The sequence below is a fragment of the Podarcis bocagei genome (genome assembly GCF_964188305.1).
Source record: "Podarcis bocagei genome assembly, chromosome: 3".
NCBI lineage: Eukaryota > Metazoa > Chordata > Lepidosauria > Squamata > Lacertidae > Podarcis > Podarcis bocagei.
This window is the reverse complement of record NC_138127.1, coordinates 65598237-65622431: the sequence shown is the minus strand read 5'-3', so window position 1 is coordinate 65622431 and position 24195 is coordinate 65598237. Positions and strand designations below refer to the sequence as shown.

At 42.4% G+C, this 24195-nt stretch overlaps 1 protein-coding gene across 2 annotated transcripts in view; it reads left to right on the top strand.

Annotated features, from left to right (window-relative positions):
* PLD5 (phospholipase D family member 5) overlaps window positions 1–24195 on the top strand; it is an 85901-nt gene that overhangs the window by 12071 nt on the left and 49635 nt on the right. The window contains exon 1 of one of the 2 annotated variants that reach the window (XM_081188110.1): window positions 21905–22007. The exons of the other annotated variant lie outside the window; for it this stretch is intronic. Coding sequence (XP_081044236.1) covers window positions 22005–22007 — 3 coding nt within the window. The 5' untranslated portion in view covers window positions 21905–22004. Of the gene's footprint in view, window positions 1–21904; window positions 22008–24195 lie in introns of those variants that run through there. 2 annotated transcript variants of the gene reach the window in all.

The window sequence follows — 24195 nt, the reverse complement described above, 5'->3', positions numbered from 1 at the left end:
GTCTCCCTTAGTGCCTTGTACCTCTCTTCCTATATCTCTCATATGGCATTGGACGTAGGGTTCCTAACTTGCTGTGCTAAAATATGTACTCCAGTTGCTCAAAGCTTCTCTTCCCTCTGTGAAGGAGAGTTCCACTTTTCCTGCCGTATTCTTAGGGCATTTTAGAATTTATTTAGGATTTAGGTGGGTGCAGGCTTTTGAGTGAGGGCAGTGATTTGTTTTTCTTTCCAGTAAAACATTTCTTCAGCCTCCTGTATCCTCCCTGGCTGTCCAGGCTTCATTTGAGAAAAGCCCCATGGGAAGACTTGCTGCATGATGTCATCCCCCCTGGTTTTAATTGAAGTGCAGGTATATAGGAAAGCTGCAGAATGCAGACCACTGGTGAAATTATTTGTAGATTGAAAGAAATGACACCCCCAAATACCTCTCAGTCACATCAAAAGTAAGGTAACAATGACAAAAGCCCATGGGAATTTTGCTTAAAATTTCTCTCTCCCTTTGACAATTTTCTTATGCAATTTCTTTTCTCGTTAATTGATGGAGATTTCATTTTATTTTATTTTTGGTGGGGAGTGGGATACAGGATAAATTTATGGCATGGCATTACTAATAAGTGCAATTTAATAACATTTGCTCTGATAAATGCGAAGATTTGCCCAGAATAATCAATGAGCATTTGTAGCAATACTGATGTAATCCAGATAAATTCTAGTTTGAGATCATAAAAATTAATTAATTGGAGGACACAAGAATCTGCAGAGGAATCAGCAAAACACATCCCTGCCTTCCTTCCCCCTCCTCCTGAATGGATCCAAGCCAATTGCAGTTGCAGTTAATATTGTTACATTTTAAAAATGCACCTCTCCATTTGTAGATAATCATTACTGCCTTTTAAAGTACAACAGAAGTAGAAGCTTATTTAAAGATATAATGGTGGAGATGGATGTTTGCTTGGTAAAAGAGATGAATGCCTAAAGGTTCCAAGTAGCCTCGTGCCAATTTCTGGTTAAGCTTGCTTTATTAAAATTACATTCTTTGTAAAAGGCTCTAATTCCATGTATTTTTCTAAAACAATAAAAACAGTAGGGTTCCTTTTCCAGTTATTGCAATAATAATTAAAACCAACATGATTGTTATAGGAAATGAGACATGGCAAATTGCTAAAAAAAAGTTTAACAGTAACTTAAGGTGCAACAGTAAGCACCTTTGTACCAGACTCAGGGGGGGGGGGGTGTGTGTTGCATTGGATTTGGTGAAAGTGTCTTTCTCTCTGGCCCTGCTAACTTTTGCCTTTGGAATGATGCCAGTGTCGCCCTGCAGCTGCAGACCTCCTCCTTTCAACTATAAAACAGGCAGGCAGCCCTCTGCCAGTGGAATCCCCACTAGTGGCAGCCCACAGAAAGCCCAGAAACGCACAATTCCAGGAGAAGGAGGAGGAGATGATGATGATGAAGAGTTTGGATTTGATATCCCGCTTTATCACTATCCTAAGGAATCTCAAGCTAAGAATCTCCTTTTCCCTTCCTCCCCCACAACAAACACTTTGTGAGGTGAGTGAGGCTGAGAGACTTCAAAGAAGTGTGACTAGCCCAAGGTCACCCAGCAGCTGCATGTGGAGGAGCGGAGACACGAACCCAGTTCACCAGATTACAAGACTACCACTCTTAACCACTACACCACAATGGAGCAGCAAAAGGCTGAACTAGCCTAGAATTCACTTGATTCACATGACAGGATTGAGCCTGATTTGGGTCCGATCCCTGTAGCAATTTCAGGATGACACTGTGATTTGTATCCCCCACCCCAGCATGTGTGGCAAGCCTGCAAATGCAGCAGTAGCTCCACTGCACCATTAAAAGCCTGTGTGAAGAGGGATCCTTTGTTTCCATTACTTTTTCGGTCTTGACAAATTGCTAAGTCTTATGTTCCGAATCATTCATACATTATGCACACTTCGTATCAAACTTTCGTAATTAAAATTTTAGAGATAATAACAGAGTGATTCTTTGGTCCCACTGTGCATACGTAACATAGAAAAGAGTCACAGGCCATCAGTGCAGGAAACGGATGCTATACACACATAATTTCCCTCTCTTGAAGTTGCCCAACACTTTCTGTATTAGTACTGGGTGAAGTTTCTTAGTTTGCCACGGACACATTCCTGGTGTGCACTAGGCCTGTATCCTGTGCACAAAGGATTGGTGGCTGCGGGGGTGGGTTAGGAAACAAACCACCTCCTCTACAAATAAATTAATTACTGTTTGGAAGAATTCTACAAATACAGCTCAGTATTCTCAAGATGATTTAAAATCTGCAGAATCTTTTATAGATTCCTAAAAGTCCACTCGGGAATCCCTTGCGGGATTATTCTGCTTTGGAAAAACATGTCGTTGGTATTTCTTTTCCACATAATGGTTTAGGGCCAATTCTAAGTATCTGAGTCAACCGCTTACCTGGAAAAACATTAGGGAAACAAGACATTTTGAAATGGTTATGTTCAATATGGTACACCCAATCTCTCAGTCTAATATACTGTACCCCTCTGTATGGCAGCTGTTATAAAACTGCTTCTTGGTGGCCCGGCTTCTACATCTCATTGGGGAAGGATAAAATCACTAGCATGTATGTTGTCTGGATCATGCGATTACTCGTTGTGCCAGCAGCTCCAATAGATGTGCCAACCTGGTAAGGTAAATAACTCCATGATAAAGTACAGCTGTCACAGTGATGATGTGCAGATTGTCACTACAGGTGGGTTGACTGTGTTTCATCAAGCTGAGAGCTTATTACAGGGACTAGGCTCTCTTTAACTTGCAGCCTAAGACTAACGGAAGCAACAGAGGAGGTTGTAAATCCCAGATGATCTGTTATCGACAGAGGAGGGAAACCCAGAGGTCTAATTGCTTAACTCCTTTGCAGGTTTAGAACGCTGGCTGCTCCACAGTGGCAACCATGACAAGCAATTTATTTGCTTTAAAATCCATTGTGATTACCAAAAAATAAAATCATGTAAGTAGTATGTTTAAGAGGAATACAATGTGTTACAGTCAGCACAGGAAGCTGGTGTAAGAAAAGAAATTCTGTTGAAGGAATACAAAATAATGAAGGACAAATGAACTAGAAATTGTTGGGGTGGGGCAGTTGCCGTGATTTCCAAATGGTGATTCTATTTTTGCACTTACTGCCATCTATCTTCTTAATAAATGATTAGTTACATTAAAATTTAAAAGAAAGTGCTTACTTATAAAAGACCTTCATTACATTTTTCTCTGCTGTAACAGTTTAACTTCTCAATAAAAAGTGGATGACGGATGGAAGGGTTGTCTTCATCCTGCCAAGGCAATAAACAAAGGCATCTGCACTGTTCGGAGATTTCATACTTCCTTGGTCTTCATGTTTTATTCTCTTTTAATTGGAAATGAGCACCTGCTCATATATTACTTAAGCTACCAGTCACAAACAAATAGCAGACACGCTGTTTCCTCTTGGGATGAATAAATTATGTGAGCAAGTGAAAGAATACACGGATGTGTCTGTGTCTGTGGCTACATAGATATGCTTTTCAGTGAGTGACAGAAAAGGCACTCTGTCTGCAATTCTGTTTCTGTTGTTTCACGTAGTCAGTTTCCTAAAGGAGAAGAAAGCCAGTGAGGGAACACACAATTATAATCTATGGCAAGTGGAGGGGAGCTGCTGCTGCAGCAGTAATACAGTTTGTCATGTCCCTTCCTGCTGCTGTGTGGCATAAGCAGAGGTTCACTATTGCAGCATTCTGTGTGAGGCAAGCAAGCCAGAGCTTCATGTGTATCTTAGGTCCAAACTGTGTGACTTCTGTGTTCATACTTCCCACAGTTTCTAAATGGTAAATGCATCTGCAAGACTCTCAGGTAGGGTCCATACTATGTTATTGAGGAAGGGGTATTTTGGGGGAGGGATATTTTAACAGTGCCATTTTCCCACTCTGCACTGCCCTCCCCACTGCTATTAGTCTCTTTGTGGGGAGTCGTTTACATATCCCATATGGGAATATGGTAGCTTCCCCCATAGCAAATAACATCTTGGGAGGGCAAAATGTCAACCAAGGAAACGGCAAAAGAAGCTACTGCATTTTCTGTGAACAGAATCTGTGGGAGATTATGGGGCTTCCAATGAAGGGATGTAGAACCCTACATTCTCACTCCCCAATCCCCAAATGCTAGCATGGCAGTCTTGTATGAAGGCTTTGCCTCCCGCTAGGAAACAGCTATGTTACTCAGTTGCCCACCATTATGTGGATGAAGGGCGGGGGGCAGAATGGTTGGATGCTGAACAAGCAACAGGCTTAAGTGAGAGAGGAAGAAGAGACAGAAAGAGCTGCAGACGTAGGACAGGCAGCTGAGGAAGAGGTTGCAACAGATTTGCAGGAGTTTGCCGGTCCTACTGTATTCAGCTCCCCTTGTCCCTTGTCTCTTGTCTCCAAGGCCACGGAGGGCTTTGCATGTAGCAGAGCAAAGGGCACAGCGAAAACAGGAGCCCGCTCCCTGACTGAGTATAACACTGATGAGAAAACAGCCTGCCGGGGTGGAGACTTACGGGGAAGTGGCAACTGCTTTACCAGAGCCAGTTTTGCCCGTGGGTTTCTCTGTTTCTATTTCATAGAATCATAGAGTTGGAAGAGACCACAAGGGCCATCGAGTCCAACCCCCTGCCAAGCAGGAAACATTTTGTTTCCTTGGATAAAGATTCAACTTTACTGCTTGTCTGTGTACTGACTTGCAACTGAACCAGCCCTGACAGCTGTAATTTAAGGGGTATAGAGTAAATATGGCTCGTATTTCTGGTAAAGGTTCTGTTAGTTTTGTCTGCATTTGACAGAAGGGCATTGCTCTGGGAGCCTTTTGGCTGAAGGGCAGTGTGTACATATGCATACATAAATAAACTAGTTATTTCAAATCATTGTGGGGTGTGTGTGCGCTGTAACTCAGTATCGGAGCATCTGCTTTGCCTGCCAGGTTCAATCCCCAGCATCTCCAGGTAGGGCTAGGAAAGCTCTCTGGCTGAATAGCTTCCAGTCAGTGTGGACAATACTGAGCTTGATAAACAAATGGTCTGACTCGGTATAAGGTAGCTTCCAATAATGTAGTTTAGGGAACCCTCCAGAGTGCGTGGGGGTTTTTTGTGTGTGTTTTGCAGGTGTACTCTGTAGCATGTCACTGATGCAGCAGTAACAGTGCTGGACTGTGCACATAACATTTCACTTTCTTAGTTGTTCTGCAGTGCTCCTGTGACGTTGTTGCATTATTTTAATCTGGAAGGGCACTCTTGCACTACTGCACAACAAAAGCAGGGCAAAAAAATAAACCAGAACAATTGTGATATAAATAGTTACAGGATTTCAGCTGGGTATTAGGGGGCATGCACTGATTGGAAACCAAGCAGTATGTCTGGTGCGGAAGTGTACGTGAACAGAAACTAATTAGGTGAGGAAGACTTAAGTTCACATATTCTTTCAATTTAACTTGCCAAGTTCCCTGTAACTGAAAAACACACACACACGTAGACTGCTGGAACTTCAACAGTACTTTAGCTTTCTTTTCTGATAACTCTCTGCTAATATAATGGGATGCTTTATTTAGTGGATATGTCCCCTCCACTTGACATTTAGGGTGCCCTTTATACTTGTCATCCTTCCTATCTACCTCTACTCACCTTTTAACATTATAACTTGGCCTTCTCATTAAGTCCCTCCCAGTGACAGATTTTAAAATACTTCCCTTCTTTGAAATGCTTTCTACAACCACCTAGCTTAGACTTCTATATTAAGAGTGTATTGGCCAAGTTGCCTACACCTCCTAACCATCTTCTTATTCATGGGCAAGGAAAGAGTTTGGCAGTCACACAGCTCTCATTTCAACCTCTGCGTGTACTGAACAAAGTGCAGATATTTTTGTATGGGATCTCATTCTTAACTTCGGTTGCAGCATACAGTGAGCTCTCTAGAGAGCTGGGCATTTTAACAATTCTGAGTGAAACTAATATCTTTGGGAGTTTCCAGCCAATTAACTAACTCAGCTTTCATCTGCCTCAGCTTCTGTGCTCTTAGGTCTTTCTGATTAATTGCTCCAGGCTGTTCTGCTGGTGAAGTGTTTTTAAAATTTTGTGCTGATCTGTTACTTTTGATGCTGGACTCACTACTAAGCTATGATTACAATCTTTCCAGAGTTGCTGTTTCACAGGGCTAAAAGCAACATAAGAGAGAAGACTTCATACTGAGTAATACAATGACCAGACCACCACCATTACCGTTAGCTGCAGGAGAGCTTTTTAATCATTTAAGCTGCTTCTTCAGAAGATGACTTTAGGGCATCAGATACCTGAGTTTCACTGGAAATCAGTGGTGTTCATACTCCTGACATTTCTATTACAGTGGTACCTCGGGTTACAGACGCTTCAGGTTACAGACGCTTTAGGTTACAGACTCCGCTAATCCAGCAATAGTACCTTGGATTAAGAATTTTGCTTCAGGAGGAGAACAGAAATCGTGCTCCGGTGGTGCGGCAGCAGCAGGAAGCCCCATTAGCTAAAGTGGTATCTCAGGTTAAGAACAGTTTCAGGTTAAGAATGAACCTACAGAAGGAATTAAGTTCTTAACCCGAGGTACCACTGTACGTTGAATCTAGTTTCGAAGTTTTTATTCATTAAATGTCAAAGGGATTGAGACATGCTTGACTATTTTAAATACTTCTGAAAATGCCATCCCATAGCTATTCCATATTTCCTCCAACAATGTCGCTCAATCCCCACAATATTGCTATACACCACCCCAATCTCTGCCAAGTGGTGCGTGAGATTTCAGTGGGTTGCAGGTGCGCTCCCCAGGGTCTGTGTTCCCTTTTGGGACAATGAGGTGCAGCAGAGACTGTGGCGTCATTATGATACAGTGGTACCTCGGGTTACATACGCTTCAGGTTACATATGCTTCAGGTTACAGAGTCCACTAACTCAGAAATAGTACCTTGGGTTAAGAACTTTGCTTCAGGATAAGAACAGAAATCGTGCTCTGGCGGCACAGAGGCAGCGGGAGGCCCCATTAGCTTAAGTGGTGCTTCAGGTTAAGAACAGTTTCAGGTTAAGAACGGACCTCCAGAACGAATTAAGTACTTAACCCAAGGTACAACTGTATATGGTTTATTTGCACATATATACAATCTGAACCTAAATGATGGGATTGCAGAGCTTTGACTTTTAAAGCAGGCCTAGCCTCCTCCATAAGTGCAACACTGGATTCAAAAAGAACAGCAAAAAAGCTAGCCTCTCCATTTCTGTTGCAGCTTCTCCCAGCTAGCCTCCATTGTGTTCTGCCCCCTCCTTTGCGGCTTGCAAAACTGAGGGTTTTTTTTCTGTTTGCTTATGTTATCCACCCTGAAATCCTAAACCCCTTTGGTCTCTTCCCATCAATGCACAGCTGGAAGAGGAACCCCTCACCTCCTTGTCTGACAGTGTTTGCTCTCTCTTGATGGTTTCATCGATGGGCCATCACTTAGCCAGCCCTGACTGCCCCCCTGACTTGTTAGCATAAACTAAACCCAGGAATTTCAGTGTTTGGCACAGTTTAATCAAACCTTGATTAATTCTAACTCTTATGGGAAACTTGTGCCCACAACTCCCCGCACCCAAGATCTATAACCATATGGTACTAGTTTATTTGTCTCTAAATGCAATTTGTTACAGGCGAGATATATTAAACTTCAAGTAGGCAAAACAATACATGGACTAATGTTGAACAAAGTAGCAACGAGAAAACTCCGGTGGTGTTGTGGCTCAGAACAGATATTAATTTTTTTTAAAATCCTGACATTTGACTGTTGAAAAGACAAATAATTTGTCCTAATCCTAGTTTCCATGACGTTTGTGTTCACTGCAGAGTTAAATGAAGTCTTCAGATGTTGCACTGCTCATGTGAATATATCACTCATGTGGACAGTTATACATAGTAGTTGGCCCAGATTAGTAACATCTGCACAACCTTTCATGCCATCTTTTGTCTGCTGTCTCATTTGTGACAAAATGGTAATAGCTTTCCCATGTACTCTGGTTAAACATGAAACCACATCATGATGCAAATATATATACAAAATTTTCCCCTGCTTCCACTATCATTTAGCCAGGTTCTAACTTTAAGACAGTGCATAGTAGGCAAAGTGATAGCCAATGTCCCACACCAGACCCACTGCAGTCAAATATCCCATTTGACTGTAGACTGAGGAGTGTGCATGTGCCTAAACACAGCTTTCACTTATACAGCTTCCTCACTGAGAGACATTATGAACAGTATGCAGAACAGGAAGGAAGTGACAAGGAGCACAGATGTGGTGGGAAAGCTGATGGGATAAAGGAGCAGGAGGTGGGGGAGAGAAGAGCAATTCACAGTTAAATGTGATTGTAAAAGCCACAGAGCAAGCAAAGCTGTTGTAAATTACATGACCTGCAGAAGAGTGGTGTTTGTATAGAAAAGCAGCATTGCAGAATTTAAGGAGAAATAAACTTTGTATTAATAAACGCGGGTGATGCTCTAGTCTAAATCACTGAGCCTAGGGCTTGCCAGTCAGAAGGTCAGCGGTTCGAATCCCCGCAACAGGGTGAGCTCCCATTGCTCAGTCCCAGCTCCTGCCAACCTAGCAGTTTGAAAGCACGTTAAAGCGCAAGTAGATAAATAGGTACCGCTCCGGAGGGAAGGTAAATGGTGTTTCCGTGCGCTGCTCTGGTTTCACCAGAAGTGGCTTAGTCATGCTGGCCACATGACCCAGAAAAACTGTCTGCGGACAAACGCCGGCTCCCTTGGCCAGTAAAGCGAGATGAGTGCCGCAACCCCAGAGTCGTTCGCGACTGGACTTAACTGTCAGGGATCCTTTACCTTTACCTTTTTAAACTTTGTAAAGGAAAGACAATATCAAGCAATTTTTTTTCTAAGAAGAAGTTCCCTGTTCATTTCACCAGTAGTGTTTTCACAGAATAATGTAGTTAGGACAAGATGCCGTCCATTTTCTTCATTGTTTGTTAGCTTAAACGTCAGTAGCTCGAAATAGAAAAACTATCCCTCTCTCACATTCATACCTGTAATAGAGAGAAGGGGAAAATGGAGATAATGTGAGATGCAACTCAGCAAAAAGAACATGTGTTAGTGGAAACTTGTGATTACGGGAGGAAAAATCTGCCATTTGCTGAATGGAACTCTGAATATGGCACCCTCTCAATACAAATGAATTTATTGTGTGCATTCATTGAATGCATCCCTGTGGTTCCTTGGTTGAGCTGCTAGTGAGGGGATGGAATTAATTTCATATAATTATTTGAACTAATCACCCAAGTCTTTGACTGTAGAACTACAAAAAAAAACAAAAAACACAAGTTCTTCTTCTAGAGGGGTCTAGGCAAATGAAAGCTACTTGTGGTCTGACCTGGTACAGAGTTAGGTATCCCTAAGTTGATTGATTATTTTTTTTGAAGTTATGTGCATCTAATTCTGCATAGGAATTGGCTATGTCCCAAATTAGTTATATATTTGACTGTGAAAAACCTCCTGAGAGAAGAATCACAGAAGAGAATAGGTAACTGGATCTGAATAACTTTACTAATACCCATGGCTGGGATTCGGAGAATATCCTTTCCCTTTCTTTCTATATGTTTATTAATTATAATGATTATTTTGTCAGCATGAAAGAATAAAACAAGTAAAAGTAATGGCAACATTCATTCAGTAATTTAGATTTAAATACCCGAGAAAATTGAAACATCTCCCATACAGCTCTGTTCCTGAATTCTAATGAGCTGGCTTGCACAGCTAGTTCTAGAACTGCAGCAGCTAGTGAGAAAGCTCTGCCCTGAGCCCCTATAATGACCTAGAGTGGGGTTTTATTGGGCTGACACTCCTTGCATCTACAAAATAATAATAATAATAATAATAATAATAATAATAATAATAATAATAATATTTTGACCCCACCCATCTGGGTGGGTTTCCCCAGTCACTCTGGGTGGTTTCCAACAAAAAGATTAAAAATACATTAAAACACCAGTCATTTAAAACTTCCCTAAACAGGGCTGCCTTCAGATGTCTTCTAAATGTCATATAGTTGTTTATTTCCTTGACATTTGATGGGAGGGTGTTCCACAGGGTGGGCACCACTACCGAGAAGGCCTGGTTCCCTGTAACTTCGCTTCTCACAGTGAGGGAACCACCAAAAGGCCCTTGGCACTGGATCTCAGTGTCTAGGCTGAGCGATGGGTGTGGAGATGCTCCTTCAGGTATACTGGTATACAGAAGCTGACTGTACAGTACTGGAAACCAGGCTGTTTGGTGGAAATGAAAACTGAGGGGAGGGGAGAAGAATGGAATGGATGTAATACATTACTGCCACCTTAAGTTCCTATTGGGTACATTTTGCACATATCATTTTACAACAACAACAACAACAACAACAACAACAACAACAACAACAACAACAACAACAACAACTTATTATTTGTACCCTGCTCATCTGGCTAGGTATCCCCAGCCACTCTGGGCGACTTCCAACAAAAAGATTAAAAATACATTAAAACACCAGTCATTAAAAACTTCCCTAACACTTAAGCCTTTTAATATCAGAAAGTACAGTGGTACCTTGGGTTAAGTACTTAATTCGTTTCGGAGGTCGGTTCTTAACCTGAAACTGTTCTTAACCTGAAGTACCACTTTAGCTAATGGGGCCTCCTGCTGCCACTGCGCCACCAGAGCATGATTTCTGTTCTTATCCTGAAGCAAAGTTCTTAACCTGAAGTGCTATTTCTGGGTTAGCGGAGTCTGTAACCTGAAGCATATGTAACCTGAAGCGTATGTAACCCGAGGTACCACTGTACACCACTAGTCAATACATGCAGTTGTCACTTTTCTTCCATCTTTTCTCCCATAGGTATAGCTTGGGAGAGCAATTTTGAGTGGAAAAACAGTGTCATGGGAAACCTTTCACTGGAAGCCTCTGAGGCTGCTTTTCAGCTTAAAAAACCCACAGAGAAACAGAAAGTTTAGGGGCAGAAATGCACAACTGTATTAACATCTCATTTGGGTCTCAGGCAACTGTGAGGGTGAAATGTTACCACAATCTACTTCAGAAAGCAGTTCCAAAGCAAGAAGCTGCTGGAATGTGAATTAAGCACTTATGCCACCTAGTGGTGTTCAGCTGTGACTTCAGTTTTCTGTGGGAGTAGCAGAACAAAGAATGTTCATCTTTCTGTGTGTTTAGGCCAGTTTGTATGGTTGAATGGCACAACACGACAGCAACATCTGACCATTAGAAGGTGTGTCAGCAGTGTGGCACATAAACATACCAGCAAATCAAAAGGGCTTGCCGGAACAGTGTAAGAGCAACCACTGGGGCTGTAGCAACCAATACACCTACCTACCTTTAAATAAAAGTCTGTGTCTACTGCACATTTTTAATCAGAAAATAGTGGAAAGTAAAAATAAATTAATAAATGCAAATAGTGGCAGAATATTAAAATTCAACATTTTAATAAATAACTTTGAATGAGGTAATAACAATATTATATCCTAACATTTGTAGGAACCTGTATTTGAGTTTGCTTATTTCCTCTTTCCATCCAAACCATGTTCCTTTTGTGTTATGGCTTTTTAGATTGTAAGTCTGAGGGCAAGGACTGTCTCTTTTAAGTGATTTATAAGTTGCTCTGGGAGTATTTTTGGCTTAAGAACAAGCCAATTCTATAAATAAATAGATAGATAGATGATAGATAGATAGATAGATAGATAGATAGGTAGGTAGATGATGATGATGGAAGGAAGGGTTGGCTATGGCAGAGGTGCCTTGCTGGAAGCAGAGGGATCACATACACTTTGGAGGCTTCAGTTATACACATGGAAAGTTCCATGAGCATAGAATTACCACTAGTAGTAGGGTTCAAAATGAGATATTCTAGGGGAGAACTGCATCTACCTGTTCCTAAGCTGCTTTGTTATGCCAACTATATACTATGCCCGAACCTGATGAATCTTCCAGTAAGGACCTAGCACTCCTAATGACCAAAAAGACCCAGATGTGTGTGTGTGTGTGTGTGTGTGTGTGCGCGCGCGCACACACACACACACACACACACACACACGAGCCAGCCAGCCAGCACTGAAGACCCTAGTATACTGGGAGGGCCCTTCCCAGGCCAGCCTCCAGGGTTTCCCTGGAAGGACTCTAAGGGTGGAGAGCAGAGCTGAATCACCCCCAACCCTTGAGAGTGTTGGTGCTAGAAGGTCCAAGCCCAGGCGGCTGATCAATGATGGAGCACATGACTCTAGAGCAGGGTGGTCCAATGCATGGCCCAAGGGTCGCATGCAACCTTTGGGGCCCTTATGTGGCTCTTGGCAACATTTGACACACACACACCAGCCCTCATGCTGCTTTCCCAAAGCTTGGTAAGCATAGCACTGGGCTTTGGGAAGGAGGCATGAGCGCTCTGGTTGGGTCCTAGTGTTCTCTTGCCTAGTTAGTGCTTTCTCACCTTTGGGAAGGAGGAGGGAGGGCTCTAGGACCCTGCCAGAGCCTTGAACCTCCTTTCCAAAGCTCAGCATTTCTATTCTTATTCAAGTAATCTCTCTCTCTCTCTCACACAGAGAGAGAGAGAGAGAGAGAGAGATGAGAGATTTTCTTGGTTTACAAAAGTTACGTGCATTGTCTCTTTTCTCAGATTGTGAAGTCTTTTCTAAATATCAGTTACATATGATGTGACACGTTGGTGTTGTATACAGAAACGTCTGATCTTTCTAGCTTCTGACCTCTGCCCCTGGCTCTGCCTTTGGATCATGAGCAATTCCTGACTGCTCTCTTGTGCTTGACCTCAAATTCACCTTGACTTTGCTATTGAACTCCTCTTGTGGCTGGTGGTAGTTGTTGTTCCTGCTGCTGTGTTTTCAGAGATTGAAAGCAAACCTAGCTAGAGTAGGACACCATCTCACCCCCTGCTCTGACCAGTGTGAGCTGGCAAGGTTTTGGAAGCAGTGGATCATTCACCTCTACCCCCCTCCTCTCTAAACTACCAATGAACTTATGCTGTGTTCATAGATGTTCGTGGCCAGTTCATTAAGGTAGTCATTATACAACATTAAATCTCTGCACTACATTTTCCTGGAGCACTGCAAAAATAGTATCTGTAATGAGTGCCAATGGCCATGTTAATCAAATAACTTATATGCGCTTCTCACACAGGCACAATTTGATGAAAGCACGGAGTCTATTGCTTTTAGAATACAAAGTATTCAGACTAGATTAATTACTTATTGTCCGTCCTTCCCACCCATAAATTTGAAAATGCTTTTTCTTTACATCCTTCAAGAAAAATACCCAGATTGTATAACAACAGTACAGCAGCACAAGGTATCATTTTTAATGATTGGTTTTGTCAAAAGACAAATTGGCTGTTTAACTTCAGCTAAGAGGTTCTGCAGCGCTGTGGCACTCTCTAGTGGCCAAAGGGAAAGAGAGGTTTAATCATTTCTCCATGTCAATGAAAGACTCGGCCAAGAGAGCACAGAACAAAAGCATGGATTATGGAATATTGATCGCTGCTGCTGTTGGCTTGGCTTGCTGTTTGAAAAGACAGACAATATCAGTAGCTGAGATCAATGAAATTGGGCTTTGTTTAGCCATTTTTCATGTCAACAAGACATGTTTATCTATCCGGTTTACTATTGTATAATATCAGCATAGACGGTAAAATAATAACATATCCTAAGTCTGGTCTGCAAGTTGCTGGAAGGCTACACAGTCTTTTAATAAATCTGTGAACTGTTGTTGGTTTTATGCCACTAGTGGCCAACCTCTTGGCAAGTATATCACAAATCAAGCTTAAAGTATAAGTGGCGCTTAGGGGGCTCTGACTTGCTGTGCTTCTAGGGGGGCAAACCTGCTGCTATGACATAGCCAGGCCTGTGGAATTTTCTGCTCCTATCCAATTGCATTACATAGGAACATAGGAAGCCTCAGTCAGACCAATGGTCCATCTAGCTCTGTACTGAACACTGGAATGTGAGAGCATGCTTTATGTTTTACTGGGCAATTTGGAAAACTACTGACACCTTGCTATGTTACCTGTACAATTACAATAGTAAAAATTGAAATTAAAGTACAGTGGTACCTCGGGTTACATACTTAATTCATTCCGGAGGTCTGTTCTTAACCTGAAACTGTTCTTAACCTGAAGCACCACTTTAGCTAATGGGGCCTCCTGCTGCCACCGCGCTGCCGGAGCACGATTTCTGTTCTCATCCTGAAGCAAAGTTCTTAACCCGAGGTATTATTTCTGGGTTAGCGGAGTCTGTAACCTGAAGCGTATGTAACCTGAAGCGTATATAACCCGAGGTACCACTGTACATCACTCTGCTTTCCATTCCCCGGTGGTTACAGGCCTAAGGTACTGTAAGTCCCCTAGGAATCAGTCTCATGTTGAACGCAAGCAGGACTTGCACATCTGTAAAACATGCAATAATCAGGCCAAAGTAAGATTAGTTGAAGCCTTGGAACCTTGGAGCCTTACAGCAAGGATCTTTGTAGTACAGAGAGATATCACTCTGGTTAATGCATGTGTGGAGAAGAACCTTCTGCCCTCCAGATGTTGCTCAAATACAAATCGCATCATCCCTGGCCATTGACTATGCTTGCTGGTGCTGATGGCAATTGTAGTCGAGCAGCATCTGGAGGGTCAAAGGTTCCCTATGCCTGGGATAAAGAAACCAAAAATTGATGCCTATGATACAAGCAATAAGACCCATTTCGTAGCCATGTTATGCCTCCTATATATTCACAAGAGTCATGTGCTGTGTGCGTGGTGTTGGGGGAAGGAAGTACCTCTGGTGGGGGGGGTGTTCTCTTTTTTTATATAAATTTTTTTATTGGGTTTTCAAATTTTTTAAAAAACAAACACACAAAAATACGATAAAAACAAAACAAAACAAGCATATTCTCAAAACCTTACTTTCCTAACCTTATTCCCTGGACTCCCCCCCACCCCCTTCTTACATCCCAATTCCCATAATTGAGCCAGCAAGTTCTAACTTCTCCTCCTTAACCTATAGATTAATATTTTTAATATAACTCTTCCTAATTAACTCCATTTTTCTTATCCCCATCTCTTATAAACATTTAGATTTTTCCCTAAGGTCGACCCAAGTTCCCTTCCACCGATTTCATTTTTGTATTAAATATAGGCCCTATTCACCCGACCCAAAGTTCATAAACATTTATACAATTCTGCTTCCCCCCCCCCCAGGTACTGGTCCCTTCTCAAATACAGGTCAACAGTAGTTTCTAGCCTGGATTCCTCACGTCCGAGGCTTTCAAGTCTCTTTCAGTTCCTCTCCGCCGGTTTTGTTGGAAATCCTTTATATTGGTCATCAGATCTCGAAGCAGTTCAGTCTCCATCACTCCAGTTTTTCTTCCCACCAGGATGCTTGATAACAACAGCTGCCAAGAATCAACCAGTCTTTCATATTCAACCGGGGAGCCCCAATCATATTTCTTATTTCCTTTAAGTTCCTGTATCCCAAATATTTTAGGGGCCCCCTCTTTCATCTTTAACATCTTTTGCAGGTTTGTAATCCATGTACTCCGAGAGTTCTTTTCCTTGCACTCCACCATTGTAGACTTTTTGTTGATATTTCCCATCTGTGCTTTCTCCTCCGATTCTTGTGATGTCACTTCTATTTCAGCTGCAGATTCCTTTCCTGTAAAGTCCTTATTGCATTCAGCAGAGTTGCTTGTTCCAGAGGTCAAGGCCCTTAATTGTTTATTCATAGTCAGATTCTGCTCTTGCAATATTCCCACGAGAAAAAACATCCTGTCTATCTGTGCCTGTAAATTTCCATCTTCAGCCATTGTAATACCTTAGAGGGATTCTAGTTATTTTGTAGGCTTTTTCCAACAGTCCAAATCTTTTTTGTTTCTTTCTTTCAAATTTCCAACAACTTTGTTTCAATTTATAGCACTTTTAGTCCAGAGAGATATTAGTTAACAGACTTTTAACTGAAACTGTCCGTTTGACAGCTCTTTTGACAGCTGTCAAACTCCTTAATCCTCTTCAACAGGCTCAAACGCGGGACTCCCCCTGGTCCGGGGGGGGGGGGGATTTCATCAAAAATTTCCAAAGTCCACTCTCACTCTCCAGCACAGCACTTCTTTTAACAAATCGAGGAGGTTAGTTTCTTTTATATTAAACACAATAACCTCTCCACCTTAGTTCTCCGTTCCTTGCTTAGAGTTGTCTGTAAGTAAGGGGGGTGCGGACTTCCTTTTAGCACACACCCCGGTCGTCTCAAATTTACAGGAAAATATTCTTAAAGTCCAAATCCATCTTACTCACGGGTTATTTTTTTTCAGTCCAAATTTCAAGGAAGGAAGTCAGCGCTCTCCGGTCATGGCTCGCGGCTCCGCTCAACCGAGGTAGCGATCGACTCTCAGCGCCACGCCACCCTCCGTACCCTCTCCGCAGCCTTTAAAAAGGCTCTTCGTGGGTCGGGGGGCGCTTAAGGCACCCACCAAGTCTTCCAGTCCGCAGGCTTCAGCGCCTGCGGTTTCTAAGGGTCCCCGCGTCGCCGGCGCGGCAAGACCCGTCCTCAGTTGAGCCGATTCCCTCCGCAGCTCGGAGGGAATCCGCCATTTCCCGATCGCGCCAACCCGGAAGTCCCCGGGGGGGGGATGTTCTCCTCCTACTCGGGGAGTTTGTCCACCTTTGTTCCTCACCCTGCACTCAGCTGTCCCTGTGGTTCCTAGAAGCTGTCAGCATGTGAAAGTGGCCATGCGCCTGGAAATGGCTTTTGCTGGCCAGATGAGGGTAGCCAGTGGGTCTCAAAGCCTCAGTGAGTTAGGGACTTCCTGCATGCAAAGGCAGGCTCTGGCAGACTGAGCAGACAAGACCAATAGTGGGTCCAACAGTCAAGAAGGCAGTTATTGCACATGCTGTAGAAGGAAATGAGGGGCACATGGGGCTCATCAACCTGGGAAGGTAGCCCATCTAGGAGAAGGAAAGCTCTGATCCTAAATCCCCACGACCTTGTGACTATACTCATTCATGAGAAACGCTGCAGGAGTAAACCCTGAGGATGGTGCCTTGTGGGACATCTTTGGGAGAAGTAAAGGCTAAGGAGTAAACCCTACACAAATCTGGAGTGGGGTTCCTAAGATAGATGGATGGTATCATGGTGTCTTGTACACCTTCTTCAGGCAACTCTTGCAGCCAAACTGGTGCCAACAGTACTGCTATGCTTTCCTTTGGACTACAACAGTGAGGCCATGAGTAGGGCCTTATAATCTGAGCATTCCAGGCTTGCACCCCAGAGAGGTCACTTCAGTGCTGCTAACACAGCAAAAACAACATGGGAGGCAGCAGTTTTGAGATGATGATGATGATGATGATGATGATGATGATGATGATGATGATAATAATAATAATAATAATACCAATGCAGCCAAAGCGGTTTGACTTCACCCCTGGAAGCACATTCCATTGTCTCACAAGACAGACAGATGCCAATACAACAGATGTGAGGTAGGTTAGTGTGCAAGTTGGTGACTGGCCCAAGTTAGGAAGTGAGCAAAAACAATGGGAAATGAGTTTAAAATATGAAACTGTACATGCCCAGTATACCTTATTTCATGATTTCAAAAAAAATCTTTTTTGGGGGAGACCCTATTTTGAGAACTGCGCCAGTGCTCCCAACCACTTCAGTTAAGCCTTGGAGAGAGGCCTGTTTGTACTTCCTAAACTAGGAGTATGCAGAGTCCCCTGGCTTCTGCTTTCCATGGATTTATTTGATTCTGCAGGGAAAGTTTTTGTCTATCTTTTTAGAGAGACGGAACCTTCAGTTTTATATAGCAGGATATATCTCTTTCCATAAAATTTAATTAGAATCTTCAACTGAGGATCAAACTAGATTAACACGATACTTTTAGGATTTGCACTAACACCCACTTGTCTTTAGTAGTAAGAACAGCTTTGCTATTGATAATGAATTTTTTTGAGATCCTGCCCAGTTGCTTAATCAAGGCGAGGGCACTTTCATTTATTCCAGTGCTGTCCTGCAGAACACCTACCTAGACAAAAAGCAAGAGTCTCCCATTATGGTTGTGAATGGCCCCAGAAGAAATGCACATGAATGTAATGGTGGGGGTCAACAAAACAGTTCAGTACCTAATGCTTTGATGAAGATTCAGATGCAGTTCTGTAACTTGGAAACAATGGTATAAAGTTACAGTACTAGATTACAGTAGTTTCAGTTCTGTTCTAAATGGAGGTGATAATTATGGAGAGAATTCTGTTTGCTGATTTGTTTATTCATTCATCCGTCATTATAATTTATTTTCCACTGTGCATCCTACTATCATCCCAGGACATGTTACAGAAAATAGACCAATCTCCAATAAAGCCGCAAATAGTTGAAGGAAGGATAGCTCAGTTGGTAGAGTAGGAGACTCTTAATCTCAGGGTTGTGGGTTTGAGCCCCATGTTGGGCAAAAGATTCCTGCATTGCAGGGGGTTGGACTAGATGATCCTTGTTGTCCCTTCCAACTCTGCTATTCTAAGATTCTATTATTAATATGCATCAAAAAATATCTATACACAACAGTCAGCAGCTCCATTTCATAACTCACAGCATATCCTATTTGACTCCCACAAAAGTCCAGGTGAATAAATGGGTTTTCAGCTGGCAGCAAAAAAATAAACAATTACAGGGCTAGGCAAAACTTAGGGAAGGGAGTTCCATAGCTGAGACAACACCACTGAAAAGACCTGGGTCACCACAAAATGTGCTTGACATCAACATGATGGCCGGAGAGCTTTCCTATTGGTCTTATTACATGGGCAGGCCAATATAGGAAGGCCTGATTCTAGGGAGGGGCCAGATGGCATCTAAGGGGCCCACTGTCCGTCCGCCCTCCAGGACTCCAACAGGGAAGGCGCTGCCTCCACATCAGCTCCTTGCTGCCCACATGCTGAGCACATCTGTCCAGGCAAGCCCTGGGAACCCAGCAACTGGAAGACCATGAAGACCGTGGGGTGATTCAGCCACCTGACTCTAGAATGTGATGGCTACCTGCTCACTCACTCACCTGGCTGCGCTCCTCCCTGCTAGGACCCAGAGTAGCAACTGCACTTTTAAATGGGAGCGTAGCAGGTTCCTTACATGGAGGCCAGCCACCAACAAACTGGGTTATGTGACAGCAGACATGAATGGCCACAGCACATGAGAGCTGAGCTTGCTACTTGTCCCTGTGCAAAAGCACCAGCTTGCTCACTTCTGAATTTTCCTTGCTGGTATTGTTGTAGGAGATGCTATTCCTGTTTCCTGGAAATCCTCTCAGGCAGTGCTTGTCCTTAGCAGCAAGATGAGGAAGCTGTGGGTTTCCCCGCCCTTCTGGCAGGGCCAGAGCAAGGAAGACAAGGGTGGGGTACCAAATGCTTTATTTTTATGTCAGTTGTATACCACTGATGTTAGAGGCAAGCCATGGTTGTTATGGTGGCCATGAAGTTCTGAGCTGGCCTTGAGGGCTAGAAACTTACTTTAAAAACAAAACAAAAAAAAGCGTAAACTCAGAGTCTGGGTCCCAGTGGCAGCTGGTGGACACTGGACATGGAGGCGCTTCTTGGAAACCAAAAAGATTCCAGAGGTGCAAATAGGCTCCCAAGGCATAGCCAATTTGTTCTGGCTTTCTTCCCATCCTCTTCCCTTACAAAGATTCTGTCGACACTTAAGCTTTGCAGTTGTACAAATAATTAGCACTTAACTGAAAACTGTTTTGCGTTGTTTTGGAAGGGAATTCCTTCTGTCATAAGTTACTTCTCTCAGCGGGGGGGGGGGGGGGACACAGCAAAATTAACCGGGCTGCCCCTGCCCCTGCCCCCAGCTCATTCACTTTTATGCCCTCTTAAGAACATAAGAAGAGTCGCTGGTCCCATCCAGGCCAGTATCCTGTTCTCAATGCTCAGCCAGATGCCCATGGGAAGCCTGCAAACAGGGTCTGGGGGAACAGCACTCTGCCTACCTGCACCTCCCAGCAATTGGTGTTCAGAGGTATCCTGTCTCTGACAGTGGAGGTTGAAGACTTGCTCCATCATGGCTAGTAGCCATTAATATCCTTATCCTCCATGAATTTGGCTAATCCTGTTTTAAAGCCACCCACTCCCTGTGTCTAATGTAATCCTTACTCAGCTCTTATATTGCCTTCTAAATGGAGTGGCAGGCTTCCAACCCCACCCCCACCCCCGGGTCTCCACTCACATATGCTTGGACTTTAAAACAAGGAGCAAGCTTGTCTAGGATCAAAGTTTCCAACTTCCTTCTATGTAGGCTTTTTAAGCTCTAACCAGAGAATCCAAAAGAGCAGTAGACTTCCCCAAGCCAATGTCTTCTTTCAGGCAGGATCTTGAACCTCAGTTTGCTTATTCGACCCTCCTAGCCTCAATAGACAGGATTGGTGGGAAAGGGGAAGAGTCCAAGCAGGGCTGAGCAACTGGACCCTGATTCCTCTAACAGGCCAGCCTCCACTGGGAAATATTACATCAAGGTGTGGACGTCAATCCAGTTCCATAATTGCTCCAGTCCAAACAGCTTGCATAAGCTTCACATAATGAATATGTGACAATAAGAAGTTCAAACATTTGGGTTTCATTGAAAAATATAGAATGCTTGACTATGAGCTTATTTTTCTATGACTCCTCTGAGGTTTAGTGCCTTGGCTTGGCTATTTTGAAAATATAGCCCTTTTAGCTCACTGGGGTGCACTTATATGGAATAGCAGAAGACTTTGCCCACTTGTGCAAATCTGTGCCTGTCACACCCATGTGCACTGAATTTAATGTGTAGTGATGTCTCTGCAGTTAGAGCCCTAAGTGCTTAGGTCTGATAACGTACTATCCTTACCCTAATATGGGCAGTATGCTTTGAGATACATATGTTAGGCTTTATGTATGTGGACATCACAATGTTATGTTACATCCTACATAGCTGAGCCCAAGTGCACAGGGCCCATGTAGAGTGATCACAGTCCTGCTGCCTGTTGTATATTCAGCATACTTGGGCACGGTTGTGGTAAAAGGGCAAAAGTCTGCCTGCTTCCCTGGAGTTTGTTCATTTTTTTAAAGAACAATTCATTCTTTATACTTCCTTGTAGCATAAGGTTATTGTTTTCCACTCAGCCTTCTCTTGCATCAGAGCAGACAATGTCAGCCACCCAACTGACTCTGAGATTTCCAAAGAAGAAACATGGTTTGTCACAAAGCCATTTGGCTTTTGACCAGTTAGTACACTGTCTCATAGCAAAAGCAGATAATTATTTGGTATACAGGGTCGTTTTTTATTACCTTGAGTTTCTGAGTCATCTAATTGCTAGCATTTGTCAGGTGAATTTTTTATTTTATTTTAAATAGAAGCATAGTGCAAGAAAAAAATAATAACCAATTGGTAGCACGTAGATGCACATTTTGATTGCCAACACATTTTATGGCTTAGTTAGAGGCCCTGGGGATTTAGGAGAATATCAAGTTTGGATTCACTGAGCACTGCAAGTCAGGATTTGGGTAGCATGGCAAACCTTTGTGTCATCTGGCCCGGTGCCATTCTGCATAATACATGCTTTCAATCAACCCACTGAAGAAGCTTAAAAACTATGTGTGAATTGCTTTTGAATAAAGAATAGGGAGTCATTCTCTACACACAGTAAATAAAAATGCAAATAAGATGTATCTTCTTCCTCTTCGAACTGCACAAAACTATGCTATATGAACATTCCAAGCCCTCCCTTTTCCTTGCCTGGATTGGCTGATGATTTCCAAAACATCAAGGCTAGCAATTGAATGACTGAAATATAATAGGTGGTGATGCGTTTTCCACACATAAAACACTCTGTTCCTCTAAAGCCTCCGCTGGCTCCTCTAAGCAGCACTACAGCCACAGTTCCTTTAGCACTGCTCGACTCTACTGGATCAGAATGGTAAGAAGCGATTTGGTTTTTAGCAGCCTAAGAAAAAATATTACAAGCTAGACAGGGATATGATGTATAGAACTTGCTAGTGAAAACAGCAGAGTGCAGTTATTTAAACCAAGCTGCAAGTGGCTAACAGTATCACTATCAATATGCTATTGGAGGGGGAAGGCAAGTTGGTGACAAATATCTCTGGCACTGATAATATACAGTATAACAAAAGCCTTTCTAATGAGAAGATTGCTGTTTAAAAGGAATCTTGATTCAGAAGAGCAGGTGTGTAGGTGTTCTCAGTAACATAGTCAGGTATAATTTGGTAGATTCGGATGTAAATAAAACAAGTGTTCCAAGAACAGGGCTGGTGTAGATTTATTTCTTGTGGCTTAATGGCATTTATTGATTTTGCTACCTTGCATATGACTTTGAGTGGATGAATTCTGTATTCTTGCCATTTGTAATATGTTAAACCATAAAGTGAAGTATTCCAGTAAGTAAACAAATGCAGCTTAGGGTGTGTAAATGTTTTTAAAATTGGCAAAAAAACAAACAAACCCCCAAACCCCAGAGCAGTAAAAGTATCTTCCACACTGCAAGAAATGCTTGCCTGTTTTCTTTCAAAACAAATCTTTAGACTCTTTGGTGTAAAATAATTACTAGGGGCAGGGGAAAGAAAATTGCATCGCCTTCATTGTAAGCTTTTGGATCCACCCTAACTGGAATAGGAAAACACAGGATTTCTTCATTAAATATGCAATGAAGGCAGTCTTCCGTATGAAAATTTAACCCTTTGTTTTAATAATTTATTTGAATAAAATATGATAATGAAATAATAAGAGCACCAAGGCAGAAGAAATACAAAGCATGAAAGCATGAACATTTAGCAGAAAGCACTAACATGTGCTTATTGGACAGCTGACAATATATTATTCTCTTTGTCATTTAAATGAAAGAAGAAAATATGTGGCATGTTTTTTAAATGGGCAGGATGTATCAAGCAAACCACCAGATAAAATAAATATCTTAAAGATTTTTTTTGCCTCTGATGCAAGTGCATGCGTGCAGACACATATACACATAATTCCAGGTGTGGTTTCAATAGATTCCAGGAATGCAGTGCCCAATAAATTAGCTGGCATTTGTCAAGGTATGGCTGGATTTAAGAGTGGATGTATTAGAAGGGAAACAGATAATAAAAAAAGCTGTTGGAATGCCAACATGTTGTTTTGGCAGAAGCTAAGCCCTTCTGACTGTTTACTCGACGTGAATAAAGCCTACTTTGAATGTTTAAGAATCCTATCTTTCTTGAAGGATTTAAATTTTCTGCTTGCATAGTAGACCCTAACACAGTGAGACTAGAGTGTTTTACAGTAGTGCTTTCCCCAAAATATTGTACTTGGTCATTGTACTAAGTGTTGTGCTAAGATCAACAAATAATGTTAAAATAACTGTTGAGCGTAAAGTTGAAGCGAAATCATTTTTAAGCTAAGCTAAAGTGAACTGTGACCTCAGGACTGCAACCCTATAACACTTACCTGAGAGTAAGCCTCATTGAACTCAGTGAAGCTTACTTCTTCTTTGAATTAATATCTATTTTTATGGATACTTGTCCAAAGATATACAGTGGTACCTCGGGTTAAGTACTTAATTAGTTCCGGAGGTCCATTCTTAACCTGAAACTGTTTTTAACCTGAAGCACTACTTTAGCTAATGGGGCCTCCCACTGCTGGAGCATGATTTCTGTTCTCATTCTGAAGCAAAGTTCTTAACCCGAGGTAATATTTCTGGGTTAGTGGAGTCTGTAACCTGAAGCGTATGTAACCTGAGGTACCACTGTACAAACGTTCATACCCTACACACCAGAATCCTATACTTCTGAATAGACATGTATAGGATTGCAGCCTATGTCAAGTGGTGGAAAGTGTAGGGCATGGGCAACATTCAAGACATTATTCTCTTTGTTGTGTGATTTTTTGAAAGATTTATCATATCAAATACTATGGCACTAAATCAATAATACTTGAATACCGTTTCTGTCAAAATATAAAATAACTAGGGGCTGCATCCCCGTTATCTCTGCTCACCCACTTCCTGCCATTAACCACACATTAACTCCTTAGAACTTCCCCTTCCTACCCCCCCATGTGGCTACAGAGCTCATTTTTCACTTTCCCAACCCCATTTCCGAAGCCACTTCTCT